Genomic DNA, 27,143 nt, shown 5'->3' with positions numbered 1-27,143 from the left:
TGAAAGCTTTCGAATATTTTTTGTAATCTCAAAGCAATAAAAATGAGCGAAGCAAAAAGACGAAACAACAACAACAAATGCACAGAGGTGATGTCAACACAACATCTTTGATTACAACAATGGCATGCTGCGGTTTCATAATTCCGTTCATATACTGATGAAATGGGTGTGTTGTGTTGCCGCCGGTTGATGATGAGGTGATGCATTAGACAGACAACGAGTGAAACGAGGCAACGGCGGCCAACCAATGCAGAGGAGCCGAAAAACTGAAGAATTGCGTGCGTGCATCTCCATTTCATATGCAAGCGACGCAACAATTTATGCGCATTAAACACTAAATGGAGCGGAGGCGAGTAGGTGAGGCTGTGCATGTGCATTGGTACATGTGTGTGTGTGTGATGCTGCACCTTGGGCATGCGCGAGTTCAATGACAATGCTACCATTATTTGCGCGGCGAAAATTTACATTTGCCTAGTGCAGACCACGCATAGCGAGAGGCACGTAAGTGGGGCAAATAATTAGTGCGGGAACCCTACGCCGCCGGATGGACTGATAAAGGCGTGAATGAGTTATGATTGATATACAAATTTTTGGAATTTCAATGTGAATTTGAATGGCGTAAGCTTTGCAATGAAAGAGCTCGCATAAATTTAATTTAGCAATTTGTAAGAGTTGCCAACTTGCAATTTCTTTGGCTATCGGTTGCGCGTTGTAAATCACTAAAGTGTTATGAATTCATGCGAATTAATGCATTTATGCATATTGTACTCAAAAATTTGCATTTATGTGTTCATTATAAGTCTAATAATCACAAAAATAACAATGCGATAAGATAATTGCTCGCTCTATCATTCGAAGACCGATTACATGCGATTACGTCTATCGATGATTGGCTAAGCGGCGAAATGGCAATACCGGCAGGCGGTCAAGCCATGAGGCAATTATGTAGAGCTTGCGTATGCCTGCGCTATAATTAATCAACAGCAACAACACACGAAAGAAAGAAGGCAGCACTAAATTGAATCTGCACCGAGGCAACAAAGTGGCTTACCTGTAGCTCTACTTTACCTGAAACTTTGGCAGTGATTGAACTTCTTACCTTTTTTCAAAAGCTTTAATTTATCCACGTAAGGGATTTCAATGCCAGTTTATCGCTACAAATACACTAATGGATTTTCCTAAACGGCCTTGGAAGCTTTGAAGCTTTTGTGGTAAACTTTTTTTTATAGAAGAATTATGAAGAACAGAAACTCAATGAAAGCTTTGAAGATTTTTGTGGTAATCTTTTTTATAGCAGAAGTTCAAAAAACAGAAATTCAATGTAAGCTTTGAAGATTTTTATTATAATAGATATTCAATTGAAAGCTTTAAAGCCTTTGTGTAAAGATATTTTATGGCAGAAAACTAATAAAAGTTGTTTGCTTTTGTGGTAAACTTTTTTTGTAATAAACTTTCATGAAAGCTTTGAAATGTTTGTGAAAAGTCTTGTTATGGCGGAAGTCCAATGAAGGCCTTGTCATTTTTGTGGTAAACTATCTTTATGACAGAAGTTCAACGAAAGGATTGAAGTATATGTGAAAAGCTGTTATATGACATAAGTTCAACGGAAGCTTTAAAGCTTTCGAGAAAAGTTCTTTTATAACAGAATTCCAGTGAAAGTATCGAAGATTTTGTAAAAAACTGTTTGGTAGAAGCTGTCTTGAAGCCGTGAGTGATAACCATTTGAAGGAATTCTAATCTATTATCCACGGCCACGGATTAAATTAAGTCAACTCCTCAATATGAACGTCTTATCATAAATCGCTACCTTTTGAATGACAGAGCAATAGTATTTTTAGAATTGAAGCCAACTTTTGTCACTTTCCCTTGGACTTTTTAAACTAGGGACAGAAAAAAGCACTTCAAAAGATAACGGTAACGGTAAATCTTTCTCATATGCTTTCGTTCGTATACTTTTGTCATCGAACCAATACGGTCGCTGTCAAATAAAGGTAATTTCTAAAGCTCTTAAGTCATAACTGTCAAAAAAGTCTTGAGAGCTAAGACGCAAGGAGGCTTCTAAACCGATAATTTCATTTCATTTCCATTTAGGCAAGATCAAGTCGAGCTTTATGATGCTCCCTTTATATTAACCACATATTTAAGTCTCGCATTGGCTCCGAACCGCAATTTAGTTGAATTTGCTCCTACAATCCCTCGTATGCTTCTCAATCCCTTAATTTTATTAAAATATACCGTTATGTAAACCAAATCAAAATACCCTGGTAAAACCAATGGCCACCTAGATTACGCACTCAGGCATATAACAATGTGTGATTTCAAATGCTTTTCATTTCCCTTCATTTCATTTCGCTTAAGCGCCATACTATTATTATGCTTATTGTTGTATTATTATTTAAATCGCACCCTGTGTGTTTCCTACAAATAACAAAGCATGAAAAAAGCGCCTTTATGAAATTAGATTATCAAAGCCATATGAAATGTGAATTATGCGCGCATTATAAATGCTCATATGTATAAGCATATTGCAATGTATATATATGTATGTGTTGGATTATATTTATATGAATGTGAGTGTGTGATTTAGTAATGGTAACTGTATAATATACATTAGTAAATTGAGTTTATGTTGGAAAAGTACAAATTACCTTTCACTTTCGTTGTGCGTTACGCTTGCTGCAATATGTCGTTGTAATGCGCAACGTTGTTGTTCTTGTTATTGTTGTCGTTGTTGCTTTAGTTGTAATTGTCGTTAATATAGATTGTTGTTGTTATAAAAAGACACGAAGTTAAGAAATTAATGCGTTGAATGCTCACAATTCTCACAAACTCTTGAGCAAGAGGATGCTATACTTCCACACACGTGTGTATATGTGTATGCATGTGTCACATATACATGTGTGAGTTTTGCTTGTTGTTTTTATAAATAGCGTCACCTTGCGCTGTCAGCAGCAAAAATGTCGTTATTGCTTTTATTGTTGATAATTACAATTTTGTTGCAATTAATTTTTTTATTGGTTCGTATCGTTGTTGTTGTGATTGTCGTTGTTTAATTTTATAGTCTTTGTTTATAATTTTTTAATTGCACATTTATTCACCACGATCGTATTACTCTTCAAGCTCTTGTCTAATCACATTTTTTTTTATATATTTATAGACATATACATACACATATGTAAATAGTTAAATATATAAAAGTTTATGCATATTTATCACTCGGCACTGCAATCTTTATTTTTTTTACTATTCACACGATTTTATTGCCACAGAATTTTGTTATCTCATTATCATTTACTCGCTAATATCTCAAACGCTTACAATGTTTTTGCACACTTTTTTTCCAATTTTACGGAAGTCTCGTAAGATTTTGCAATTGCGTGTGCATTTATGTATTCCTTAAAAAAATAATAATTAATTACATAGTTAAATATATTTAGTTCTGAGTCATTAAAACAACAATGGTACTTAATGCCATTCTATGCATTATCTCCAACAGAAAAGCGTCAATTTCTTCTTCATTGTCCAGCTTTTGCTTGACTGAGGTTGAAACATCTCGGCAGTCACACCTTCGGTGAACCAGGAGATGTTGGCAAGACTGACACTAGCCACCTGACCACATTTGTGAGCGACTCAAAGCGCTTCGTTGATGTATGAAGATCTTTATAATCAAATTTATAGGAGTTATAAATACCATAACGTACTGGCGCTATTAGCTGTCCAAGTGAGAGCGCTGTTAGGATCGACTATTTAACCTAACCTATTCGAACACTTATTGCAATCTTTCATATGGCTTACTTTTATATTTTGCTCTATTTTTCCTTTTAGCAATGTGGCAACACTATTCTTTCAATATCCTTTTCGTCCATTATATACAGACTTCAGACTTTCCTGACAATTATGGATGAGTTTTTAACAGGGAAGAGCGTAAAACTGACCAGTATCTGTTAGTTTACCTAAAACTGCACATTCAGAGTGCTTGAGAAAAAAGTAGTGGAAGGAAGGAAACCCAAAGGCCTCGGATTTTGAATTTGCAAAACTGAGCGGTCTTAATAAAATACTTATCCATTAGCCTAAGCATCTGACATTTATATATATATATTCCGACGCTAGAAAATCCTTAATGTTCAAACTTTTCGCTGAATGGCTTAGCGTTCTTATGCAACGAATTTTCTGGACACTTTTTTTTAAGTCCGACCGATCAATTATTCAGCTCTCATTATATTGTAATTTAATGTAATTAGATGTTTTTAATAAAAATAACTGTCCTTAGAAGTGCAAAAACTGAGGTGAAAAATCAGCAGTTAGGTTAAGACAATCCGATTAAGAAGAGGGCTATAGAGTTCATTTCGATATAATAAGTACAAATCACTTTTAATGTACTGAACTTTTCTTTTTATTAGATTCCTAGTAGTAGACCTACCAAGTATTGCTTTCAGTGATCTATAAAATTCGTAAACAAGTTTGACTAACAAAATAGCTCTGCGACGGAAGTTAAGGCATCACACAGCAAAGTAAGCACCACAAATAACCGACTAAGTGTATCTACAAAACTACATGCACAATTTTATATCTCTCTAATTATAATATTTAGAATCCATCAAATATTTGTGACAAAGCTCAGCGAAATGGATATTGATGCACAATCACTTGAGCAACAAATGTGTATGTATGTATACTTTTACATATGCCCGTTACCTGCATCGATCACATCAAACATCGAGTGAGCTTATTGGCGTATTGGTGAAGGCGTGGTAGACTTGTTAGAAATTATTGTAATTCTTACCTCTGCTTCTGTACATATTTATTCTATAATAACAAATCACAATCGCTTTTGCTTTTGCTTCTGCCAATGCTGTAAATACAATAATCACGCCGTGGAGACTCGCAAAATATGCGAGAATCGTAGAAATTGCTAAGCGCTTAGTCACAAGATATGAAGCAGTTGGCTATATAGGGTTTCTCATTGGGAGTGCACGTTGTGTGAGAGGTCTGCTAGGTCATGCAAGTAAGAGTATAGGGAACCCAAAGCTAGTCGTGATCCGCGACGCGCTCAAGATTATATTCTTTCAAGTGAATTTTATGTCAAAATTGAGATCAAAAATATCAAATTTGCTCAGGAGCTCTGTGTAATTAATAGCCTACGAAGTCCGCAGAGCTGTAAACCAACGGTAATATTTTATAAGGCATCACTGCAACCTATTGAACGTTCTCCAACAACTACAGGACTCCAACAATCCACATTCTTTTTATGAAGGACTTTCTCATATCAAAAATATATTCATACCGAATAGAGACAACTATTAGATTATATAATTCCAAAAATATTGAAATCTCGTAAAATGAAGTCATATGTCATGTCGTAAAATGAAGTCAGCTATATGCTATAGTGGTTCGATATCGGCCGTTCCGACAAATGGTAAGAAAAGTGTTAGTGCAAAATTTCAGATCGTTATCTCAAAAGCTGTGGGACTAGTTCGCATACATATATACAGACGGACAGACATGGCTAAATCGGCTCAACTCGTCACGCTGATGATTATACGTATATATATATATGATTTTAATATATTCTTGGTATCATAGAGCTCAGTTTAGTCCATTTCTACAACGCCACTTCTATATTAAAACACCCTGTATTTATAAATATACACTTAAATCTGTATTCCAAGCTACACATGCACCTCCAGCAGTGAAATTTCAGCTTGCTCGTGCCCTCACATCATCATACAGATATATAAACACACACACATGTATGCATATAAACAATAATATGAACAATGGACAGCAACGTGAGTAGAAAGCAATATCAAAATACACACATACTCGTATGTGCATATCTTCATATGTATATATGTGTATGTGTGTTTATTAAAATTCATAGTGAGACGGAGTCGCCGGTCAAGGCGCTGACAATACTAACTGTGGTGACTAACTGTGAAACTGTGCCTGAGTGACGAGCTAGTCGCCTAACGGACTAACAACTAACAACTAGCTAAACGACTAAGAAGCTAACGCTACGTCGGACCAACTGACCGAGTAGTTTTTTATTAAATGGCAATATTTTTCAACGATAAAAATCACATCTGCCTCTTTGCTCCCCATTTAAATTTGTTTAGTGCTTTAACTCATTTATCTGAGCGCCTTTTTGTTTTTGTATTTTTTTTATATTTTTTGTTGTGTGAAGAACTTGTTATTGCTGCTGCTGGTATAGTTGTTTTGGCGGGTTGACACTTGCACTAGTTTAAATTGGCATTTGGATTTTTGGACGCACTTGTTCTCATGCTTTTGATTGTTCTTGTTTTTGTTGTTATTTTATTATTGTGTTATTGCTAGTTTGTTGCATTCGTTGTTGCTTTAATTGTTATTGTGAGGTCGCAAAGTCACACAGCAATTAGAGCAGTTCGAAAGGATAGAAAAGCTTCAAAGTTTCAAGGCACGGCAAAAAGGTGAATGAAGTAATAAAATAATAATGAAAAAAGTTGGAAACAATAACAATTGATATAAAATTAAGATAAAAGAAGAAAACGTAAAAAAAAAATAATATAAAATAAAATAAAGTACAGAATTTATTACAAAACTACACACGAAAAAGCTTAAAATTTTACTAAGAAAAAAGAAAAAATATTAAATTGAAATTAAAAGGTTAATAAAATATAACAAATAGTTAGTTATTTGGGAGATGCTAAACTCATTAATTCATTAAAAAAAATTAATTAAGTTGAAATAAAGCAAAAAATATATGTAATAAAAAAAATACTGTGAATAAAAAAAAAAACAAGTAAGTAAGGGCTAAGTTCGGATGTAACCGTTTTGGTTCAATTTAGATAATTTTGGTCACAAGGTGGCATACATTAAACGTATTATTCACGAAAAGTTTTACGCCGATATAATCATTGTTGCTTGATTTGCATACTTAAAAGTGAAAAAATCAGAAGGAATTTAAAATGATGTTATACAGGAAGTAAGCATGGTTGTAATCCGATTTCGCTCATTTTCGACGTATAACATAAAAATATGAGAAAACTGTCTCGCTCATTTTCGACGTATAACATAAAAATATGAGAAAACTGTCATGTACCGAATTTAGTTGAAATCGGTTCAGCAGATCCCAAGATATGGGTTTTCAACTAAAAGTGGGCGATGCCACGCCCACTATCTAATTTTGAACGTGGTTCCTATAAAATCATCTTATACCATCCCAGAGATAATATTTAATGTCTCTGGCTTGTTTAGTGCTTGATTTATCGCGCTTTTAGTAGTTTTTAATAGTACCGTTACATGGGGAGTGGGCGGGCTTGTCACCCGATTTCACACATTTTCACACCGTCGATAGTGATGCTAAAAATATTTGCTCCCAGGGGATTTTGTTATTATAGCTTCAGTGGTATAGAAGATATGCACATTAAACTTATTAGGGGTCGGGACCACGCTCACTTTAAAAAAATTTAAACTGCAGATGCCCCTCTCTAATGTGATCCTATATACTATAAGATATATATACAAATAAGAGTATTGTATCTTCTTGTGGAGCTTGTTATCGTAATTTATTTTTTTTTGATTAATGGCGTTTTGTGGCCGTGGCAGTGGTCCGATTACGCCCATCTGCAATACCAACCGTTTTACGGTACCCGAAAACATGTGTACCAAGTTTCATAAAGATATCTCAATTTTTCTTCAAGTTACAGCTTGCACAGACGGACGGACAGACAGTCGTCCATAAATCTAACTCGATTAGTTTTAGGTGATACAAACAACCGTTGCTATTACACTCTGTAGCATAAATTAATTAAATAAAGAAAAAAAAATGTCTACTAAAACACAAAAAAAAATTCAATAAAGCTAGTTAAATAAAAAATTATATATTATTTAAATATATGTATATAAAAATTTATTATAATTAAAACAAAAACAAATTAAAGTTTTTTTAAATTTATAACCAAAATGAATTCCTTACAGCAAATAATAACAAAAATATTTAAGCGAAGGAAAAAATTAAAATTAGTTTTTCTTTAAATATAATAAAAGTGAATTTATTACCAAAACCTATAGAAGTAATGAAAATAGAATAAATAAATTTAATTGATTTTAATTTAAAGCCCCAATATTTAAGTTTTTAAATTATTTACTATTTTTACATATTTACTTCGTAATGATTATTTCAAGAGCCTTAAAAAACTAAAGGAAAAACTTTAAAATCTATAAAGAAAAAAGTTTAATATTAATAAAAATAAATAATATATATGTAGGTACATATTACATATCATATACATATAATAATAATAATAAATAATGAATTTAAAATAAGCAGTAATGAAATTTTTACAATTATATGTACTTATTTTCAATTTTTTAAAAGTAAGTTTTTGAGAGGTGAAAAATTAGGATAATTAAATCAAACATATTTTTGTATTAAAGAATTAAATAAATTGTCGGTTCATCATCCAACAACAAAAAGTGCAAATAATTACAAAATTCAATATATTAAAAAATAACCTCTTCAGTGTATAATAATTAATATGAAGGATATTAAGAATGTAAAAAATATACAGTTTTAAATTTAGGTTATTGACCAAAAATTAAATTAGAAAAAAAAAATTAATATTAAATTATTTTTATGATAATTAAAAAAATATTTCTATTTAAAATAAAAAATATACAAATTTGAATTACAATTTTTTTTTATTATTATTTATAATTTTAGATATTTTTATGTGTATTTATTTTTATTTATAAAATTTAAGTTCTTTATATTATTTTTTATCTTATTTAATTGTATTATTATTTTCGTTTTTGTTTACATCGATTTTTCATTTATCATTTTTTAATAGCAATTTTCATTTCATGTCTTAACTCTTGCTTTGCAGATACTTTTTCTAACAAAACACGCGTGTTTCCCTTTCTTTTCTCCACAATTAGAGCTTTAATTGCTTTTTAATTATTTGTCACACATTCAGTTAATACGTTTTACACGCGCATGTCATGCGTATGTGTGTATGTGTGCCACACATGCCACCCGTTTGACCAGCAGCACTAATTACTTCACGCACTTTAAACAAAACATTAAAGAAATACAACAAAATCTGCCAAACATGCAAATATACCGCTCAACTCCACTCCGCACTCTGTCTCGTTAGACTATTTATAGTAATTACCGCAAAAGCAACAGTTAATTTATGCCAATATCGTAAATATTCGAGTGGTTTGTCTCGTTGTGCTAACAAGAATTTATCATCAGCGCATCTTGAACTGTTTGCGTTGCCGTCACTCGCAAGCGCTAGAATCTTCACACTACTACTACATACACACACGTATATATGTATGTATGTGTGTTTGCCGGCGCTCTAGTCGCACCGTTAAGCGAAAAGTGAAAACGAACTAAAGACTTAAGACACGAACCCGCGCGTTCGACTACTGTCTGACCGCTATTTTGTCTGCTTACTCGCTCATTGGTTCGTTCGTTCGCTCGCACGCTAGTTAATTGCTTGCCCAAACGCTAACCGCAACTATTCATTTATACGTATGTTCACCAAGCCGACTGCTTTGCAACTGATTGCGTTCGCATGCGCAGACGCCTTTGCGACTGTCAAGTTGGATCGCTGATCGTTGGCTTCGCCTTTGCGGCTTTGTGGTTTCGGGCGTTTCATCGTCGCTGGCCTTTCGGCGGCAATGCATTTGACTGATTTCAAAGTGAGTGCGGTTTATGAGAGCGCCATAGCTGTCGACATTGGCGTAGCGCTCTGCTTCCGTCACTCAATAACCCTTTTGGGAACAGTGGTTTATTTTGAGAATTTGGTAGAAAATTTTACATAAATTTTAAATATTGTCAATTTGTTAAACGAAATTGATTCATAGCAGCCTTACTAAGTCAGGTCTCAAACTGGTAAAATGATTTGGATGTCACTTGGACTGGTATATTATTCTTTGTATTACCCAAAAACTCCTTCAAGTGCATCAACTCATATATCGACGAAAAGTTTTGAGCTCATCACAAATATGTTAAGGCGCTCAATATCAATACCAGTCACTTTGCTAGACTCTCCAAAGGTGTGTCTATGAAGATGTTTCAATTTTAGTCTGGCAAATGTCGGGCTATAGATAAGAAAGTGATAAGATGATTCCAACTCGCCTTCCGCCATATGAGTACAACTTTGGCAACCAGCGTCCGTCAAAATATTTAGTCGTGTATGCCTATTGGATAATCGCATGAAAGCTCATCGGCCTTGCAGTTTCCATAAATGTGTACGAAAATAGGTCTCGATTAACGGTCACCTCTAGACGACACTAATATATCTCAGCGTGTTTTTCTGCGATAAAACAGCTTTACTCCTCAGAACGAGCCTGAGATATCTGAAGAAGATCATAATAATTCCATTTTAGACTCTCTCTGCAGATCTTTGGAGAAACCAGATCAGATCTTTTTTTTCAATTTTCCCTCCATTAGTTATATTTTCCTTTCCTTCTGTTTTGTCTATCTTTTTTATTGTTTAAATATATGAATGTAGCCCAATTTTAATATCAATAGTTGCCTGCTTTTTTCGTCTTCGCTTGCTAACTTGCGTGTGAATCTGAATTTATTTCAAGGCATAAACAGAAGCGTTAACAAAAATGTATGAAATGCCGTTTCTTAAAATAGTTTTAGTAAAGCTAGAGCTGTTGGTTTAACGGTATTCATGTGAAGCAAGTGAATAAGCGGCGATTGAGGGAGCGCAGGTGCGGGAGTGCGGGGTACTTGTATTAAATATGCGCAACTTTACAGTGGACAATGCGAGCATATTTATTGTTGTGTTTTTTTTTTTGGACAATCAAATTTTTATTTTTGTTCGTTCTTTCATTAATTAAATTTTTGTTGTTGTTTTTCTGCTTCTGTTGCGGAGGATGGACTCTTGAGGTGTATTGTGGGAATGTGCCGCCCCTCGCGGAAATTTCGTTATTCTCCAGAAATATACATATGTAAATATTCACACCTCAGTATTGAAATGCAAAGCAATTATTTATGTTTTAATTTATGGTCTGCTTTACTTTATTCATTGTACACATACCACATTCATACCTACGCTGTGAAAATTGTACCTCTAAATTCATTTATATGTATGTATGTACTTAAAATAATAATAACATTAGCGCGTAGCCGAAAAATTTGTTGATCCAGATATTTTAATTAATTGAGAATACATGTACATGAATTTAACTTAAGAAGAATAAGAAGTTGAAAAGCAAACAAAGCGCCGGAAGAGTCCCATTTAATTCGAGTCGGTTGAGATTCGAGAGCAATAACTGAGCTCCCTACATATTTGTTTATTAGATCATTGGTTCGAATCTCCTAGCGACAAATTAAGATTATAGAAACAAGAAAAAACGGCGACTGAAGCTATCCCTCACAAGTGCATTTCTTATATCGTGTTTTCCAATATGGATGATATGATTTCTAAGTGTCGTTTCCGCCATTTTTAATGTCATTATCTGTCATTTTTTTTGATTGTACGAAGATCCACAAATTATTCATGAACAGCTATTAGATTCGGTAGAGATCAATAATAACAAACTTTTTATGGCCGCAATTGGAAGATGTTGATCTTGGCAATGTCTGGTTTCAACAAGACGGGGCTACGTGCCACAGCATGTGCAACCAACGAATTATTGCGAGAAAAGTTTGGAGATTCGATAATTTCAAGAAATTTTGGCATTGAATGGCCTCCAAGAAGTTGTGTTATAACACCATTAGACTACCTCTTGTGGGGTTCTTTAAAGTCATTGGTCTTTAGCAATAAACTAGACTCTCTTCAAGCTTTGAAATTCAATATTGAACGTGCTTTTCATGCCATACGACTTGATTTAGTGGAAAAAGTACTAGAAAATGTGGTTCATCGAATTCGTTACTGCAAAAGAAGTCGTGGAGGCTATTTAAATGATGTTATATTCAAAACTTAATTGTATTGATTTTGCTTCACACTAAATAAATATCATTTGAATTTCCTTAACAATGAATGTGTTTTTTTTTTTTAATCAATCACTCTAATTGGAAAACCCGTAGCACAAAAGGCTATAAAAATATCTTTATTTTGAATTTGGTCGGTCAGTTGGTATTATGTTGCTATGATGGCCCAATATTGGTGGTACTGGCCAAAAAGTTTTTCGGGGAGCAAAGGATATATGCAAAATTTTTAGCTCAATATCTCTAGGGGAACTAGTTTGCGTATATACAAACGGACAGACAGAAGGATATGGCTAAATCGACCCCAACACATAATAAATGGATTGGAAGCAAAAGCTGGAAATGTATCTGTATCATAAATTTTGAAATCTACCCGACTGAGTTGGGGTGAATGCTATATGATTATTGTCAAATGACTACCGTCAGAATGGCTCTCCCAGTGCTAGTATGAGAAGGCACCTATCCAGAAATGCTAGGGACAAGATTGTGATACGCAACGTCATAAACGTAATAAGCTTTTATAACTTTCATAGAAATTGTAGACAAATCGTTCACCTTCTTTCGTTTATGACGTTATTGTAACGTTCACGAACCAATTTTTTTTTTTTTTTGTCTAACACACTACAAATAAGAAAATATATTGACTTCAGTTACACCGAAGCTTCACAAATAATAAAGTTTCCATGCCATATGAGAACTTTATTTTGATCGTTCAATTTGTATTATATGCTATAGTGGTCCGTACAATGATTAATGGAGAGGAAAGAATGTGTGCATAATATATCATTTATGTATATATAATATAAATGTAATTTATAGGGTCTCCGACGTTTCCTTCTGGGTGCTACAAACTTCGTCACAAGGTTAATATAGAGAGATGATTGCTATTGTCAGTTGGCTGTCACTTTTCAAAATTTAGATCGGATATACAAGTATCAGTGAAACATTTAAAATAAATATTCACCTTCACCTATTATTCTCTTCTTTTATCCAACCATAAAAGAGCGGCTAAATATTAAGATTTTAAACTCGAATAGGGAAAGTCTGCATCTGACCAGTTATTTTTTATAAGCAAAGTCCCAGAAAAGACCTGAAGGAAGCCATTTCTTTGTCGACTTTAACAGATGCGAAAATAAGTGGTCTCTATGCCGCTACGTTTGCGACTGAGTGAAACTCGGGAAGTTCCACATATAGCGACTCATTATCGTGCTGTTATATTGAATATATCCGAATAGATCCAAACATTTATAGAATCGACTACCGTGTCGGGACTACGGTGTCAGTAGTATTATTCAAACATTTTTGACGTATGTTTTCTGCCGGCAAAAACAGGAGAACCAAAAGAAACTATGAAATTCGACCTCAGTGGAACCACTTAATATTATCATATGCGCGGAATGTCCGGCTAGTTATTTATGTATGTAAGGATTTCTGTAAAGCAATCATACACAACTTAGAATTTACCTTACCGTTAGTTACAATTTTTAACAAAACATTTTCCACAACACTTTTTCAACTTTGAGTTCATTTCTTTATTTCCTCATGGTTTTCAAAAACAGTTACTTAGAAATTCATTTGTATAAAAATTATGAAAATTAGAGATTTTACTGTTACAATAACGTAAAAGTAGAGTAAACAATAACAATGCCATTCAAGCAATTCCTAAACACTACTATACTTCAACATATGTGTATATATGTATGTATGCATGTATATATGTAAATATATAACTATTATTGAGAAATGTATGCGCTCGCACAATTTAAATATGGTTTTTCATATGTATGTATTGTTTTTGTAAATAACAAAGTGTTTACTGATCCTATTTATTTGTCTGCTGTTGCTTTCTATTCAACTTTTCCAGGACCCGTTCGATTTCCGGATAAATATTACGCACCTTAGATAGGATGTCATGGGCACGATTAAACTGTCCACTGAGTACGGAACTAGAAATTATGTGAAAAAATAAATATTTAGTTAAAAATTAGTAAATTAAATGTGAGTGAAATCTGCGTTAATTTTTTTTTTTTTTTTTGGTTTGGTTAAAAATATTTATTTGTTTTTAATTTTTTATCTTATCAACTCTTTTTAAATTAGTTTTAATTAGCAATTAATATTTGTTTTATTATTTTCCAAGATTGTATAAAAAACTTAATACTTTGATAAAAATTAAGTAAATTTAAAAGGAAAGAAATCTGAAGCCCTTTTAAATATTTTACTTTCTTCAATTTTAATTTTTTTTCAGTTAAATTAAATGGAATGTTTTAAATTCATTTTTTAAGATACTATTTTTTTAAATTAATTTCTTTCAAGCTTAGCGTTGTTTTTTTTAGTTAAAATAATTTTTTTTAATTTTATTTATTATTATTTTTTCATGAATAATTATTAAAGAATTAAAAATCGATGTAATTAATTTTTTTATGATTTTAAGTTAAATATATTTTAAATTTAAAAGAATTAAAATAAAATTATTTTAAAGTTAAATTTTTTTAAAATATTTTTGGCAATTTTTTCGTTTTTTTCTAAATTTAGATTTATTTAATTTGATTTTTAATGTAAAATTATTTTCAAGTTAAAATTTTTTTTTAACTTTATTTGTTAATATACAGCTGTGTTTATTGAAATAGCAGTGCAGCAGAAGTCAAAGTATATATGTATATAATTAAAATTTTCCATTGTTGTAGTGCATTGTAACTTAAAGTATAATAATATACTCAATCAAACTTACTACGCACACATTTACAAATGTTTTCAATACTATTTGTCGAAAAAACCAAAAACTGCTCTTTCAGTGAACAGCCAAAAATGCACGAATTTGCGCAAATCTAATGGGGTTGTTTTTATATAGTTTCGCTTTTGCTGCACTGCTATTTCAATGAACACAGCTGTTTAAATAATTTTTTTTTAATTTTTAACATTTTTGTTTGATTAAAGTGTTGAGTTAGTATAGGTTTTTTGAGCTTATTATTTTCCTTTGCTTTTTACGTTTTGTTTGAAGTTATATTTTTTTAAGTTTTTTCTTTATTTTGGGGTTACATATTTTTAATTAAATTTTTTAATAGTATATAACATTTTATTTTATTATTTCTTTTATAATTTTTTTTTGTGTTTTTTTTCAAATTTTTATGTTTTGCAACTATCACAAAATAATATTTGTTATTAGTTTTTGTACTTACATCAACGCCGACCCAGTGAGGTTGCCTGCCATAGCTAAATGTGCAATCCATTTATCGATTATGGTCACCAATAACGGATCGTCGCCTTGCAAATGAACGCGTCCGATCAGTAGCGCTTCCGTGTAGTAGTATTTCGACAAGAGCATTTCGATGGCTTCCGCATGACGATGCATCGCCATCATGTAGGTAGCTGCTTGCAGAGCATAGCCCTTTTCTAGTAGTTGCTCGGCGAAGGACTGGCACACGTTTTGCCAAAATCTTCGAAAATTCACGAAAGTCATTAATGAACTAGAGAATCGAAAACTATAAAATAATGATTGTAACAGTACTTGTATGATATGGTTGGTGCCAAGGCGACATGCCATTCGCTCAGCTGTTTTTTCGTTAGACAAAGCATTATCTCCTCTTTGAGAGTAGAAGAATTTAACTGCGTCAGAAATAAGTTGTGTATGCCCGTGGGTTTCGACCTCCTAATATGACTTACTAAAAGAATATAAAAATGTGGAAAGTTAGAATGAAAAAATTAAAATAAAATCGACTATTATCGAATTCTAATATAACTGTTGTATGAGCTTAAGCAACTGAAAATTTATTAGTAAGGTTAGGTTTGTTGAAAAATTTATAGTATGTGTCATTTCATAGTGATTTAATAAAGATGTTGAAGTAATTTCATTGAAAATTTAAGAGAAAATTGATCAAATATAGAATTTCCAAACCATCTTTAAACTCTGACTCGATCCATAAATCATTTGAGGCTTCTAAATGTGGTTGCTTTGGAAACATTTAGCAAAAATCGAATGTCGAGGTGTGTTATGATTTATAGAACTTTTTTTTTTGTTTTTAGATAGCGATGGTATTAAAAAACCGTAATAATTCTATAAGAATACTACTTACATTCTATTTGCAAAAGTTTTTCGGCATCCGCTTTAGTACCAAATAATTTGGGGCATAGAAAACCTTGCGGTCCTGGTTTGCTTAAAACCATATTCAATTTATCCAAAACATTTTTATTGAGCTCCTTGCTAGTCCAGCTCAATACAGTGGACGGAGTCTAGAATATTTTTTTATAAAATTAAAATAAAAATGAGAAATATAAATACAAGTATAAAAATATATTTGTGAGCATAAAAATAGTACAATTACCCTCATGAATATCGAGCCGTAACTCCAGTCCATATTATCCTCGCGGCTTTTTGCCACTTTTGTCTCCGGCTTCGCTTGACCTTCTGCCTTCTCCACCACCGCTACCGTCGTGTTTTGCTCATTCAACTTCATCGCGTTAAACAGATCGGTCACCTCAGCGCCACCCTCACCATTGCCAGCAGCACCGTTCGTACACTCCACGAGTTCGGTCTTCCCTACATTATCGATTTCAGCGCGTTTGAGACGACGCTTCTCAGCTGCCGTCAATGGTTTTGTCGTTTCGGTGCGTGTGGGTACTTTCATGGCCCATTTTACTTGGTCCAAAGTGTGCAAGTTGGAGCGCTTCCATTTCGACGCCGAATAAACCACAGACTCCTCCAAACGCATATCGAAGAGCTCCACCGAAGTTGATTTGCCGGCGCACATCACAATTGCCTCATCGGTCGGAAAGAACAGACCACATGTCATGGGACAGGGAAATTGTTTGAGGAATTTCTCATCATTCGTAGTCGAATTTAGATCCCAAACACGTACGCCACCGTCGAATCCGCACGTGAGAAACTCGTTGGCATTGCGATTGCTCCATTTGACGCAGGCATTGGCAGCCTTGGGGTTTTTGATCTCAATACGTCGCACCGGTGTAAGTACACCATCTGGCGAGTGCGATTTCAGTATGTGTATGTTGTTGGCATTGGCCACAACAGCGACATGGTCGCTGGCTATTGGGCTCCAAGAGATTTCAGTGATGTAACGTGGTGCTAACGGTACATCCTGTACTAGGGTGTAGGAGTATGCGAGATTGGGATTCCGATGGTACACTTGTACGTGTCCGCGTTGGGTACCAACGTAAAGCAAGTTATCATGTACCGACACAGTTGAGATGCTTTTAACCTCACGGATGACGTGTGCATCTAAAAATCGGGAGGAAAATGCCATAAGTTAGTACAGTACAAAAGAGAGAAACTGATGAAAACTGACGAAAAAAGGGCAATCGGTTGGTTTACAAGTCTGACCAAAACCTAACAAAGAAGGTGTTCTAAAGACAGGCCAAAAATAACATCGATAGACAAGCATTTAACTCCTTAAGAAACTCTCTTCCAGGTGTATGATGCTCTGAAAGTCAAATCATCAATCGAAGCCGATTATTCCCTTCCCGTATCCCACTAAGCGATCCCATGTTCTTTGGGTGTCCTAGTATCTTAAATCGTAGAAGAATGGCGTATATGGCAGGTGGCAACTTATGAGAACCACCCTACTCAACGAATCATATTGTGGATCAACGACTTGAGATTGCAAACGTACAAAAATTAATAGGAGCACCGGCAGTCCGGCAGTGCATCAAATGAGTTTAGTAACGGCAAGGGACCAGAATGATCTACGCACTACGGTATTTTAAATACAAAGATACAAATATTTTGAGATATAATCTTAAAAAAACAACCTTGGATAGAGTTTTTCATATATTAATCTTTTCGCGTAGATCTTACCAATTATATACGTCTCAAAAACACACTTGGATACACTTTACCTCTTACCAGAAGAAAGGTATGCCTGCAGTCACGAACCTTACACCGGCATCGCGGTATTCTAATTAAATATATGTAAATAGATGAGCAAGTAACGGGTGATCCATATAGAGGTACTTTTTTCAATAGCCTTTTTTTAACAGATCACGCATGAGTCGTGTTAAGCTGTCATGTGATATTTATTGGATAATATTCGACCGAACAGACCACGTCCAGCACGCAGTGAAGAAAATATAGCGGCCGTAGCTAAGAGTGTACACAAAGACCGTGGAGAGTCGATTCGGCGCCGTTCGCAGCAACTCACACTGACTTATGGAACGACTTGGGACATTTTATTTCGAGATCTTAAATTGAAAGCGTACAAAATACAGCTTGTGTAAGAACTGAAGCCGCTCAACCTTCTCAAGCGACATCGCTTCGCTCTATGGGCTCTTGAAAAGATCCAAGAAGATCCGACGTTTTCGAGACAAATTTTGTTCGGCGATAAGGCCCATATCTGGCTCAGTTACCAGTCGAAATGTTCAAACGAGTCATCCAAAATGGGACTCAACGGATGGACCATCTGAGACGTAGCCGCGGCCAACATTTGAAAGAGATAATCTTCATGAAATAAATTCCAAAGAATGTGCTTTCGAATAATAATAAAAATTACCCATTAAATTTGAATTTACTGTGTTTTATCCTTTAAAAAGTAGGGAACCTCGAAATGGATCCCCCTTAATATTTGTATTTACCTATACGTATGGCCTTCAGTTACGAACGATTTTAGCCTTTCCATACTGGTTTTATTAATTTTAAAGATTCATTTTCTTTTATTATATTAAATAATTCGTTCTATGAAAATATAATTTTTTGTCTTTCTTAATTTTTAAAGACTCCTTAGACTCAAGTGCCGCAAAGTAAGGAATTTGAATGCGAACACATTGCCTAGAGCGTTTGGCTACTTATTTTTTTTGGCAACTGTTATATAATAAAAATAAAAATACATTAGATCTGGCTACCCTTACAAATTTCAAATCGATTCTAAAATTTTCGTTTGGCCAAATATTTGTAATTGAAATTTTTTCCATTTTTATTTTATATTTTTTTCAACAGCCTTAACGTCGGTTGTCAGAGTTACGGTCCAACCAAACGTCGCGGTAGAAATTCGCTTGTTCGATATTTTAGTGGAATCCTTTGAAAGCACCAACATATATTGTAGAATATTTTTTTAATTTTTTCAACATTTCTATCCAATAAATAAATAACGGTATGTCGGTTAAAAATGACTTCTCGCGAATTTTCGTACAATTCATAGAGGAATGCAAAGCGAGCGGCTTGGAAGTCGACCAAAATTTCGCATATTTCTACGTACATTTGTTAGCGCGCGACGCACGTCTTGGCCTGCGGTACGAAACAGCGAATAACTGCAAACTGCTGCAACTAAAGCAGAATGCAATACAACTATATAAGAACAAGACAGATCCAACTATGTGCAATCTATTAATGACCTATTGTTTTCGAAATTTCCGCGAACTGAATATACACCATTTGAAAGAAATCTACGAGGAGAGCTTTCAACAGAAGCTGCAAATGCTTATCATGGGCATACTGCAGTATCCGGAGACGAGCAACGAAAAGCAGCTGGATGAAATGCTCTACAAGATACAGGTCTTCATAATTGCCAGTTATAATATCGGCGATCCGAAGAATCATGTTGTAAGTAGAATGCGATGACTAAGTAGACTTCGTTTTTTCTAATTTAACATGAATTCTTTTCTGAAGCTCTTGAAGCAGACGCGACAAAGTCTTAAAAGCGTACTCAGCCACGGCGATCTGCAGAATTTTGTATTGAAGAAACGCTATCATCGTTTGGAGTATCTACAGCGTTTGACAGCCACTGTATGTGGTATACTTATCTACAATAATTGTGACCCGACTGGCGAACGGGAAAATATGCGTGACAGTGAGTAGACAACGAATTTATTTCGGACTATATGATAAAGGTTCTCAAGTGGGACGAGTAAATTTTTACTTGAAAAGTTTTGATAAGACGCATCACGGATAACGCTACAGAGGCTAAGGCTGCGTTGGGCGCAGTTTGACTCCGAAAGCAATAATCAACGAGGTGTTGAGGCGTGACAAATACTGTTTATTAGACTATCTGTAGAGACCCGGCAATGTACTTGAACGCGGTGGACAAGGTGACGGGTAGCAAGGCTGATAATTTTATTAAGAACTATAAATTCTCGACAAGAACCAGTTCAACTGCAAACTCGACTCAAACTGAAGACATAGTGAATATCTCGGGCTCGAACCTCACGTAGTAACTCTAAGTTAAGGTCTTTTCGTCCGTCAATTTGAGGCTTTTCATTGTGGTTGTTATAGCAATTATCTACAACCTGTTTAGGTGGCAGGGCGTAAGGGAGGCCCAGGAAAGGGTGCTAAATGAGTTGGATTCATTATGCATGCAAGGAGGAATTAGAGTCATGCAGAGCACTCATTGCATTCATTGATCAGACTCCCAGGTCATGCAGCATACTTGAGCTCCTGAGGACCGTTCCTTTTGGCCTACTCAACTGGAGTGGTGGAGCAGTGCGCGTACTAGACGCAATTTGCACGGTCATAGAGGTTAGTGTCGCAGCTGTGAGTTAACAAGATGGGGCCACAAAACTTGGGATCTACTACCACCCCATGTGTCTTAAGGTCTGAACAGGTCTTAAGATGGCTTCATTCATTGCATGTATTACAACAAGCCGAGATGGAGTTTGGATGGAGCCTTTTGACGCAAACGCAGCAGAAGAATATTTCCGGGCCAGGGTTGGACTCAAATCCAGTATGCATGCAGGATATAAGGTGTTGCTCCAATGATGACAAACTTCCATACAGAGTTAGATCGCCGAAATAACAGCTTTGGCAGGATAAAATCCGCGTAAATTCCGGTAACGTAGAACCGGCTGTTGTGGAAATTTTAGTCTTTACGTAGTGTTTGTTAGCTATGAGGCTGAATGTTTTATTGGTACAAATCTCGGCCTCAGATCTTTCTTTCAATAAGGTTTTGGGTTTTCTGTACTGAATTACAATCTACTACAGTAAAGATTATGGACCGTGACACTAAGGCTTTGGTCATTAATCGAAAGACGGAAATCATATAGACACGTCCCCATAGTCAGATAGCTTCAGAATTTACACATATTTATAGAAATAGTGCCAATTCGAGCAGATGGAAATAATAACAAATGATTGTTACTGGTCGGAGGTTCCAACACAGCACCGGTTGTTTCATTAGAACACATAGTTTTACAATATTAAGAATGTCGATATCAACTGTGTCCAGAATTCCTTATTTTGTAAACCGATTATGTACTTTAGACCTCACATTAGGAGTTTCCATAAAAAATTGATTTTTGAAGAAACGATTGTAGTGTTTGCCAAAGCAAAAAAAAATGCAATTTGTCGATGTCTTTGAAAGTTTAGACTGCCGTACTCTTCATATAACTATTCTTATCGAAAAAAGACTTTACTTTTGCGAGTTTCGACAAAAAAAAAAACCCCACTTTATTGAAATGTTTCCCTCTTTTTCCACCTAACAGTCTTAACTGATATTCAAATGGCAAAAACGAATACACGAGAAGCACTTGAAGCCGCGCTAGAAGATATCGATCACTACATAGCGACTGGCATAGAGGCTATCGGCAATCTAATACAGGTGGACACAAAAGAGAAGAAGGTCCATTGCAAGTGGCCCATCGAGAAAGTGCGCGAAATTAATAAATATGTCATCTTGTTCAGTTCGTATGATAAACTGCTAAAAAATATAGTCGAGGCATTTGAGAAAACTGAATATCTAGTTAATCTGGATCAAAAGAAGATGGACTGTATAATAGAGAAAATCAATGAGATACTAAAATATCGCACAGCAATCGAATCGGAGTTGGTGTTCGTAAGTAAAAGAAAACGAAGACAATTTTTAAAAAATTAGATTTAATATTTCTTTTCTTGCAGCCACATTTTAAGTACCTCTCGCATTTATGGACCTCATTACTGCTGTCGCTAAGCCACTTAGCCGAACTGAACCGGCTCAAAGAACAGCTAGACGAGTATGTAAGCGAAGAAATCAAGGAAAATTTTCGTAAACTTTTGAAAATAACCGAAGTGCGACGCAAAGTGGTGAAAAAGGATCTGTTAACAACATTCGATGAACTTATGGAACGTACCAACAAGGCGCATCCAGTAATGACGTCACTGCAGAATGTGGTTCGTACCATTTCCCCGAAGAAATATTGTAGATTTATAGTATTTAACGGGAAGTGTCTTTGTAGACGTTGAACTTTCAAAATTACTGCGCTTTAAGCCTCGCACTAACTAACGGTTTACTGATGCCCGCTTTTCTAACGAAGAAACTTTGCGAAGACTCACAATTTCGCTTCGGTTTTGCAAATATCGAATTCGCAAAATATGCCGAACGTTATTTCGAGGACTTCATAGACACACTGAAGACGGCAATTTACACTTCCGTCGATCTTATTTTACTCTTCGGACTGACCGATGTGATTCTACAAAAGGACTTTGTTGACGAGCGCAAGAACCGCAAGGGCAAACAAATATCGGCGAGTGGCACGCAAACGGAGATGGTTGTTGTAAACGATCTTACGCCTTCGAATCGCATAAATGTCACTTGGAACAAGTGGGACTTTCATCGCGAAACCATACACCTGGCGTATATACGAAAGCTGCAGACGCATGCGCAGCAAACCGCTTTGTCGTACGGCACCATGAATGCGCAAAACGAAAGCTTGCCATACGGACATCGTACAAATTGATTGTGGTTATTGTAATGACATTTTTTTTTGTAATAAATATGTGTATGTATGTAAATCGTTACGCTTACTTACCTTTTTGCTCCGAATTTGTATCGTAAACGGCCAAAATATCGTTGCTAACCACGAAAATGTGATCGCCTTGCCAATCAATGGAATAAATGGGCTTGCCACAGAATGGGTTGAAAGTGATGGTGGGTTTACCAGACTCCACATGGATGATGCCGACCTGTTGGGATATATTAAAATTAGTTTAAAGATTTTTTTGAAATTTATAACATACATATGTATGAAGGTGTACAAGTATATACATATATATTAGTCAAAAAAAAAGGCTAATTCTTTTTTCGAATAATAAAATATATACATTAATTAAATTCAAAGGTTATAATTAAAAGCATTAAAATAATATTTTCTAATAAAAGAGTTAAAAGAAAAACAATAACTTAAAAACAAGAAAAAATAATAATAATAAATATAAATAAATAAAAAAAAGATAAATAAAAATAAATTTAAAAAAACAACAACAATTAATAAAAAAAAATTATAATGAAAACAAAAAAAAAATATAGATAAATTAATTAATTAAATGAAAATAAATTAAAATACAAATAAAAAAATTAAAGAATTAATAATCCAATCAAAATGTAAAAAAAAAAATAAAAAATAAATAAAATAATAGAATGACAAGTAATGAACGGTGTAATCGAACATTTTATGCCCACGACAGTCGGGTCTATGTAACCGGAACGGACCCGGATTTATCCAAGGACTGTCAACTCGGCAGAATTCTGCCGCTACAACAACAACAACAACAACAATATTTTATGCTCTCGCAAGGTAAAGTGATATCATGATTGAATTATATAAAATTGTGTCGATAGCACAAAAACAACAAGTTGTCAAAATCAGCCGTTTTGCCTTGTATGGTTATGATTTTATGATTTAAAAAAAAACAGTTCAAAGAATTCAACCAATGAAAATGCGTAACGATTTTGAGTGATAACTGAATACGAATAGATTGTAAATCACACAAAATCATCAAACTGAAAACAGAAAGAAAAACAAACAAAAAAAACATTTTTTTTGACATTATGGATACAGACACTTCTTTCATAAGAGGAAGCACGCTCCGTATCAACACAACCTTATATAATTAAATCATAAGTGATATATGGGATTTTCGTATATATTTCAAAAGTAGGAAGCATTAAAAGTAATGCAATAGCATTTCTTATTTACAATCACAGGCAAGAAGATACACTGTTATTAGAAAGAGACTCTTTCTGAATTTCATTAAAATTTCTTACATATTGACCGATAAAAGTCGACCGGAAGTTCGAAAATATTTTCATTAGGTATATGAGAGCTAAGGGAGGCATTGACCAATGATTTTACCCATTTAATACTCAAAATATTCTCCCCGAATTTCAATACCAGAACTCACAGATTGACCGAGAAACTCAGCCAAATGCACTGGGGTCCAGATATTTGATCACTGGATCCTTAAACAGTTATGGCCCGATTTCGATAATTTTTAAAGTTTAAATACCTTAAGGGCATTAGTTTTATCCCGAATTTTGTTTTGTATATTGGAAGTGAAAGAATCAGATGGAACTTAAAGTTTTATTATATGGGAAGCAGGCGTGAGTGATTTTCCATTGTATTATAGGAATAGTTGAAAAAAACATATAAAATTTGTTCACAATAACTTGTTATAAAGCGCACTCACCCTGCCCTCTAGCGTACCAAATGCCAAGCGCTTACTATCCGGACTCCAAACAAGCGCCAAGACAGAAGCATCGATGCGCGATATGAAATTTTCGATGAACACATTAGTGGCAGACATCTTGGATATGTCAATGATACCAACACGACGATCCGAGAAAGCCAAAGCAATTCTACAAATAATAATCGCAAAGACATTGTTATTAAATACTTGTCTGTGAATGTATAAATATGAAATTAATTACTTATTCATATCATCCGGGCACTCACGCATCGCCGAAACATTCGTGGAAGCACAACAATATTTGAGCAACAGTTTTTCAGTCTGCAAATTTTCGCAACTTATTTCACGATACGATGACAAGCACCAGAGCAAGCTGTGTGCATGCGAAATGCTGAAGGACATGACGCTGCGCTGAAGAAACGATTTTTTATTGTCTGCTTTGAACTTGTAACGTTGCTGTTTCGGATTTGTGGCAGTAGTTGGTGGATCTTGTACCATTGACCAAAGTGACAGTTCACCAGTTTTATTTGTGGTTAGGAATTCAGTTGAGCTCAGCCAGTCAATTTGTATGCTGGTGTCTAAAGGATTGAAAATTATTTCTAATTACTTGCTTTTATTATTGTAATATAAATAATACTTACTTTTGCCATGTTTGCCTGCGTTTATAGCACGCAAGCGGTCACAACTTGCGCCGGTGTTTGTATTCCAAATCCAAAAACTGCCATCAACACTAGCGGAAGCCAGCAGTGAGGGTTGCTGATCTTTCTTTTCGGCAGTGTTAGAATTGTCTTGAGATATCACTCCGTCTATGGACGGTTGTTCCGAATTGCTTTCTGAAGTCACAGTGCGTTTATCATCATCAACCTTTAATACATCTGCTTTAGTTGGGTTTTTATCAACATTTTCAACAATATTTTCGTTTATTACAGGCTTAGTAGTGACAAAATCCGACTTCTCTTTAATTTCTTTTTTTTCTAAATCGTTGGATTGCTCTGCATGCACTTCTGCCTGATGAAGTATTTGTTGTTTTGGATTTAACTCTCCACCATCGACGCAAACTTCGTCGTCCGATGAACGCTCAGCTAAATCTAAGCTACCTTCGGTTGACTCACCGCTGTCGTCACCGCAACTGGAAGATAAATTGTCAGCAGAAGCTACCTTTTGACAATCGGCCAGCGTGACATCGGGCAATTGTTTGGAATCACCATCTCCGTAATCTTGCTCCTGCTTCAAAGCATCAATTTCCCCTTTAAGACTTTGGCATGCTTCGACAAAATCAAAATTTGTTGTTGGACCACATTCCATAGATTTTTCAGTAACAATTTCTTCAGCAGTTTCTTTCGCTTTCTTTTCCGTTTCTGTTGGAGCACCAAATTCATTTTCCAAATAGTCGTAGTCATAGATGTCGAAGATGTCATCATTACCGACTGGCATAATCGATTTTTTCGCATTATTTTGCGTTTTAGAATTTTGCTTTGGTGCAGCGTTTGACTGCTTTGCATCCTCAATTATCTGTTGGGGTTCCTCAGTTAAAGTTTTCGCGGTCTGGTTTTCGTTTTTTAGCGCACATTTTTGCTGTTTAAATGGTGCCACATTTTGTGGACACCATGAAAGTGAAGTTATTGCAGCTTCATGCCCACGTAACATATATAATGTGCTCATACTTTGTAAGTCACCAATTACAACCAAACCACGATTGTTGCCTACAGCAAAGATATGTTCATTGTATGGCGAGCAGCGTAGCACCGTTAGTGTTTGATTTTTGCTAGAAATAAACATTGGTCGGCGACAATAAGTATTAGACGCCACGCAATACACCACAATATCTTGTGCATTGACCGACAGCACATTGCGATTGCGCATATAACTTAATAGCACATGATCACCTTGCGGCGATGGTCCATTGCCATCCATATACAACGCAGTGCTAAAGTGAGCCTTATGGCCACTCACCGCACAACCACGGTTGAAATCCCAAATCTGTACGGAATTATCCTGTGCCAAGGCGGCAAAGTACTTTTGTTGATTGTTAGTGGTCGGAGTTTTTGCCACTTCAGTAGTATTTTCGGAGGCTTTCACTGCTGTGGCAGTGTCTATTGGCCACCCGGGATCTACATCTATACTCAATATACTTTGACGTGTGTGGAAAACTTTGATGACCGGCGGCTTATTTTCATCGTCGCCGCCATCAACTTGTTGAATTGGACCGACATAGTTAATACTGCGTGAACCTACATAAAGGAAACCACCATCCGGTGTGCAAACACATCCTTTGTTAAGAAAACATAAATATTAGTACCACGACAACTTACACACAATTTACATATTTACCGTTTGTTAAATTCCATTGTGGAGTAATTGGCACTTTTGCCAAAACCATATTTTTGATATGCACGTGTTTTATACGAATACTTTTGTACAACACCTTCGTCACTTTTTTGTAAACACTCCTTGGCCGGCGTCTTTGGTTTGCGAGTTCAAATTTTCCTTTTTATTAGAGATGCTACGATCGTCGACTTATCGTTATTACTGGAAAATCTTTTCAAATGACAAAGCTTAGAACACTATTAATATTTTTAATATTGTTTAAAACTTAATGCATTACAAATTAATTTAAAAAAGTTGTAATTGATATTAAAAACTGTTCCTGACGTTTTACCGAAATTAAACTGTAATCACTACATGTTTAGTACTTAATATTTAATTTAATGTTATTTATTGCCAAATCTAATTTTCATAATATATGCGTAACTTATCATGTATATCATATATATTGTGCTGATATATTTTATATTAATTATTTTTGAATAATCGTTTCTCCGAGGGTATTTGAAA

General features: G+C 34.8%; 3 protein-coding genes across 7 annotated transcripts in view; 1 reads left to right on the top strand and 2 right to left on the bottom strand.

Annotated features, from left to right (window-relative positions):
- Rcd6 (Reduction in Cnn dots 6) overlaps positions 1–9,571 on the bottom strand; it is a 32,040-nt gene extending 22,469 nt beyond the window's left edge. Inside the window, exons 1-2 of one of the 4 annotated variants that reach the window (XM_070108347.1) lie at positions 9,102–9,571; positions 2,649–3,395 (exon numbers count right to left, since the gene is read on the bottom strand). The gene's annotated coding sequence lies outside the window, so the exon portion shown is untranslated. The remainder of the gene's footprint in view (positions 1–2,648; positions 3,396–9,101) is intronic. The other 3 variants (XM_070108348.1, XM_036378001.2, XM_070108349.1) reach the window with 3 other exon arrangements.
- A 3,869-nt stretch (positions 9,572–13,440) lies between these two features.
- Positions 13,441–26,805, bottom strand: rig (rigor mortis). Of its 2 annotated transcripts, XM_036377235.2 has the most exons (11): positions 26,640–26,805; positions 25,236–26,578; positions 24,950–25,172; positions 24,550–24,886; positions 24,309–24,477; positions 22,652–22,805; positions 16,252–17,162; positions 16,003–16,159; positions 15,438–15,591; positions 15,109–15,366; positions 13,441–13,878 (listed from the first exon to the last, which is right to left on the bottom strand). In XM_036377235.2, exons 1-11 carry the CDS (start codon positions 26,686–26,688, stop codon positions 13,755–13,757), a joined length of 3,879 nt encoding a protein of 1,292 aa, XP_036233128.2. In that variant the 5' UTR covers positions 26,689–26,805; the 3' UTR covers positions 13,441–13,754. The 2 variants fall into 2 exon arrangements, with proteins under 2 accessions (XP_036233128.2, XP_036233124.2); XM_036377231.2 differs by having other exon boundaries at positions 24,950–26,578.
- On the top strand, positions 18,792–22,634 carry LOC106621583 (cilia- and flagella-associated protein 206). Its single transcript, XM_014240514.3, has 5 exons — positions 18,792–19,475; positions 19,542–19,722; positions 21,350–21,699; positions 21,762–22,013; positions 22,079–22,634. The coding sequence occupies exons 1-5, from the start codon at positions 19,029–19,031 to the stop codon at positions 22,577–22,579; spliced, it is 1,731 nt and encodes a 576-aa protein (XP_014095989.1). The 5' UTR covers positions 18,792–19,028; the 3' UTR covers positions 22,580–22,634.
- Positions 26,806–27,143: the final 338 nt, after the last annotated feature.

The sequence above is a fragment of the Bactrocera oleae genome, chromosome 4 (assembly GCF_042242935.1).
Source record: "Bactrocera oleae isolate idBacOlea1 chromosome 4, idBacOlea1, whole genome shotgun sequence".
Taxonomy (NCBI): Eukaryota; Metazoa; Arthropoda; class Insecta; order Diptera; family Tephritidae; genus Bactrocera; species Bactrocera oleae.
This window is presented reverse-complemented; position numbering and strand designations above follow the sequence as displayed.

Excerpts from the sequence above, each read along its gene's own strand:
- rig (XM_036377231.2), bottom strand. The coding sequence starts at position 26,688 with ATGGTTTTGGCAAAAGTGCCAATTACTCCACAATGGAATTTAACAAAC. Across the intron at positions 17,163-22,651 it reads TACAAATTCGGAGCAAAAAG|ATGCACACGTCATCCGTGAG; the intron begins GTAAGTAAGCGT and ends CCCGATTTTTAG. Across the intron at positions 15,367-15,437 it reads GCACCAACCATATCATACAA|ATTTTGGCAAAACGTGTGCC; the intron begins GTACTGTTACAA and ends GAATTTTCGAAG.
- LOC106621583 (XM_014240514.3), top strand. The coding sequence starts at position 19,029 with ATGTCGGTTAAAAATGACTTCTCGCGAATTTTCGTACAATTCATAGAG. Across the intron at positions 19,723-21,349 it reads ACGGGAAAATATGCGTGACA|TCTTAACTGATATTCAAATG; the intron begins GTGAGTAGACAA and ends TCCACCTAACAG. Across the intron at positions 21,700-21,761 it reads TCGAATCGGAGTTGGTGTTC|CCACATTTTAAGTACCTCTC; the intron begins GTAAGTAAAAGA and ends CTTTTCTTGCAG.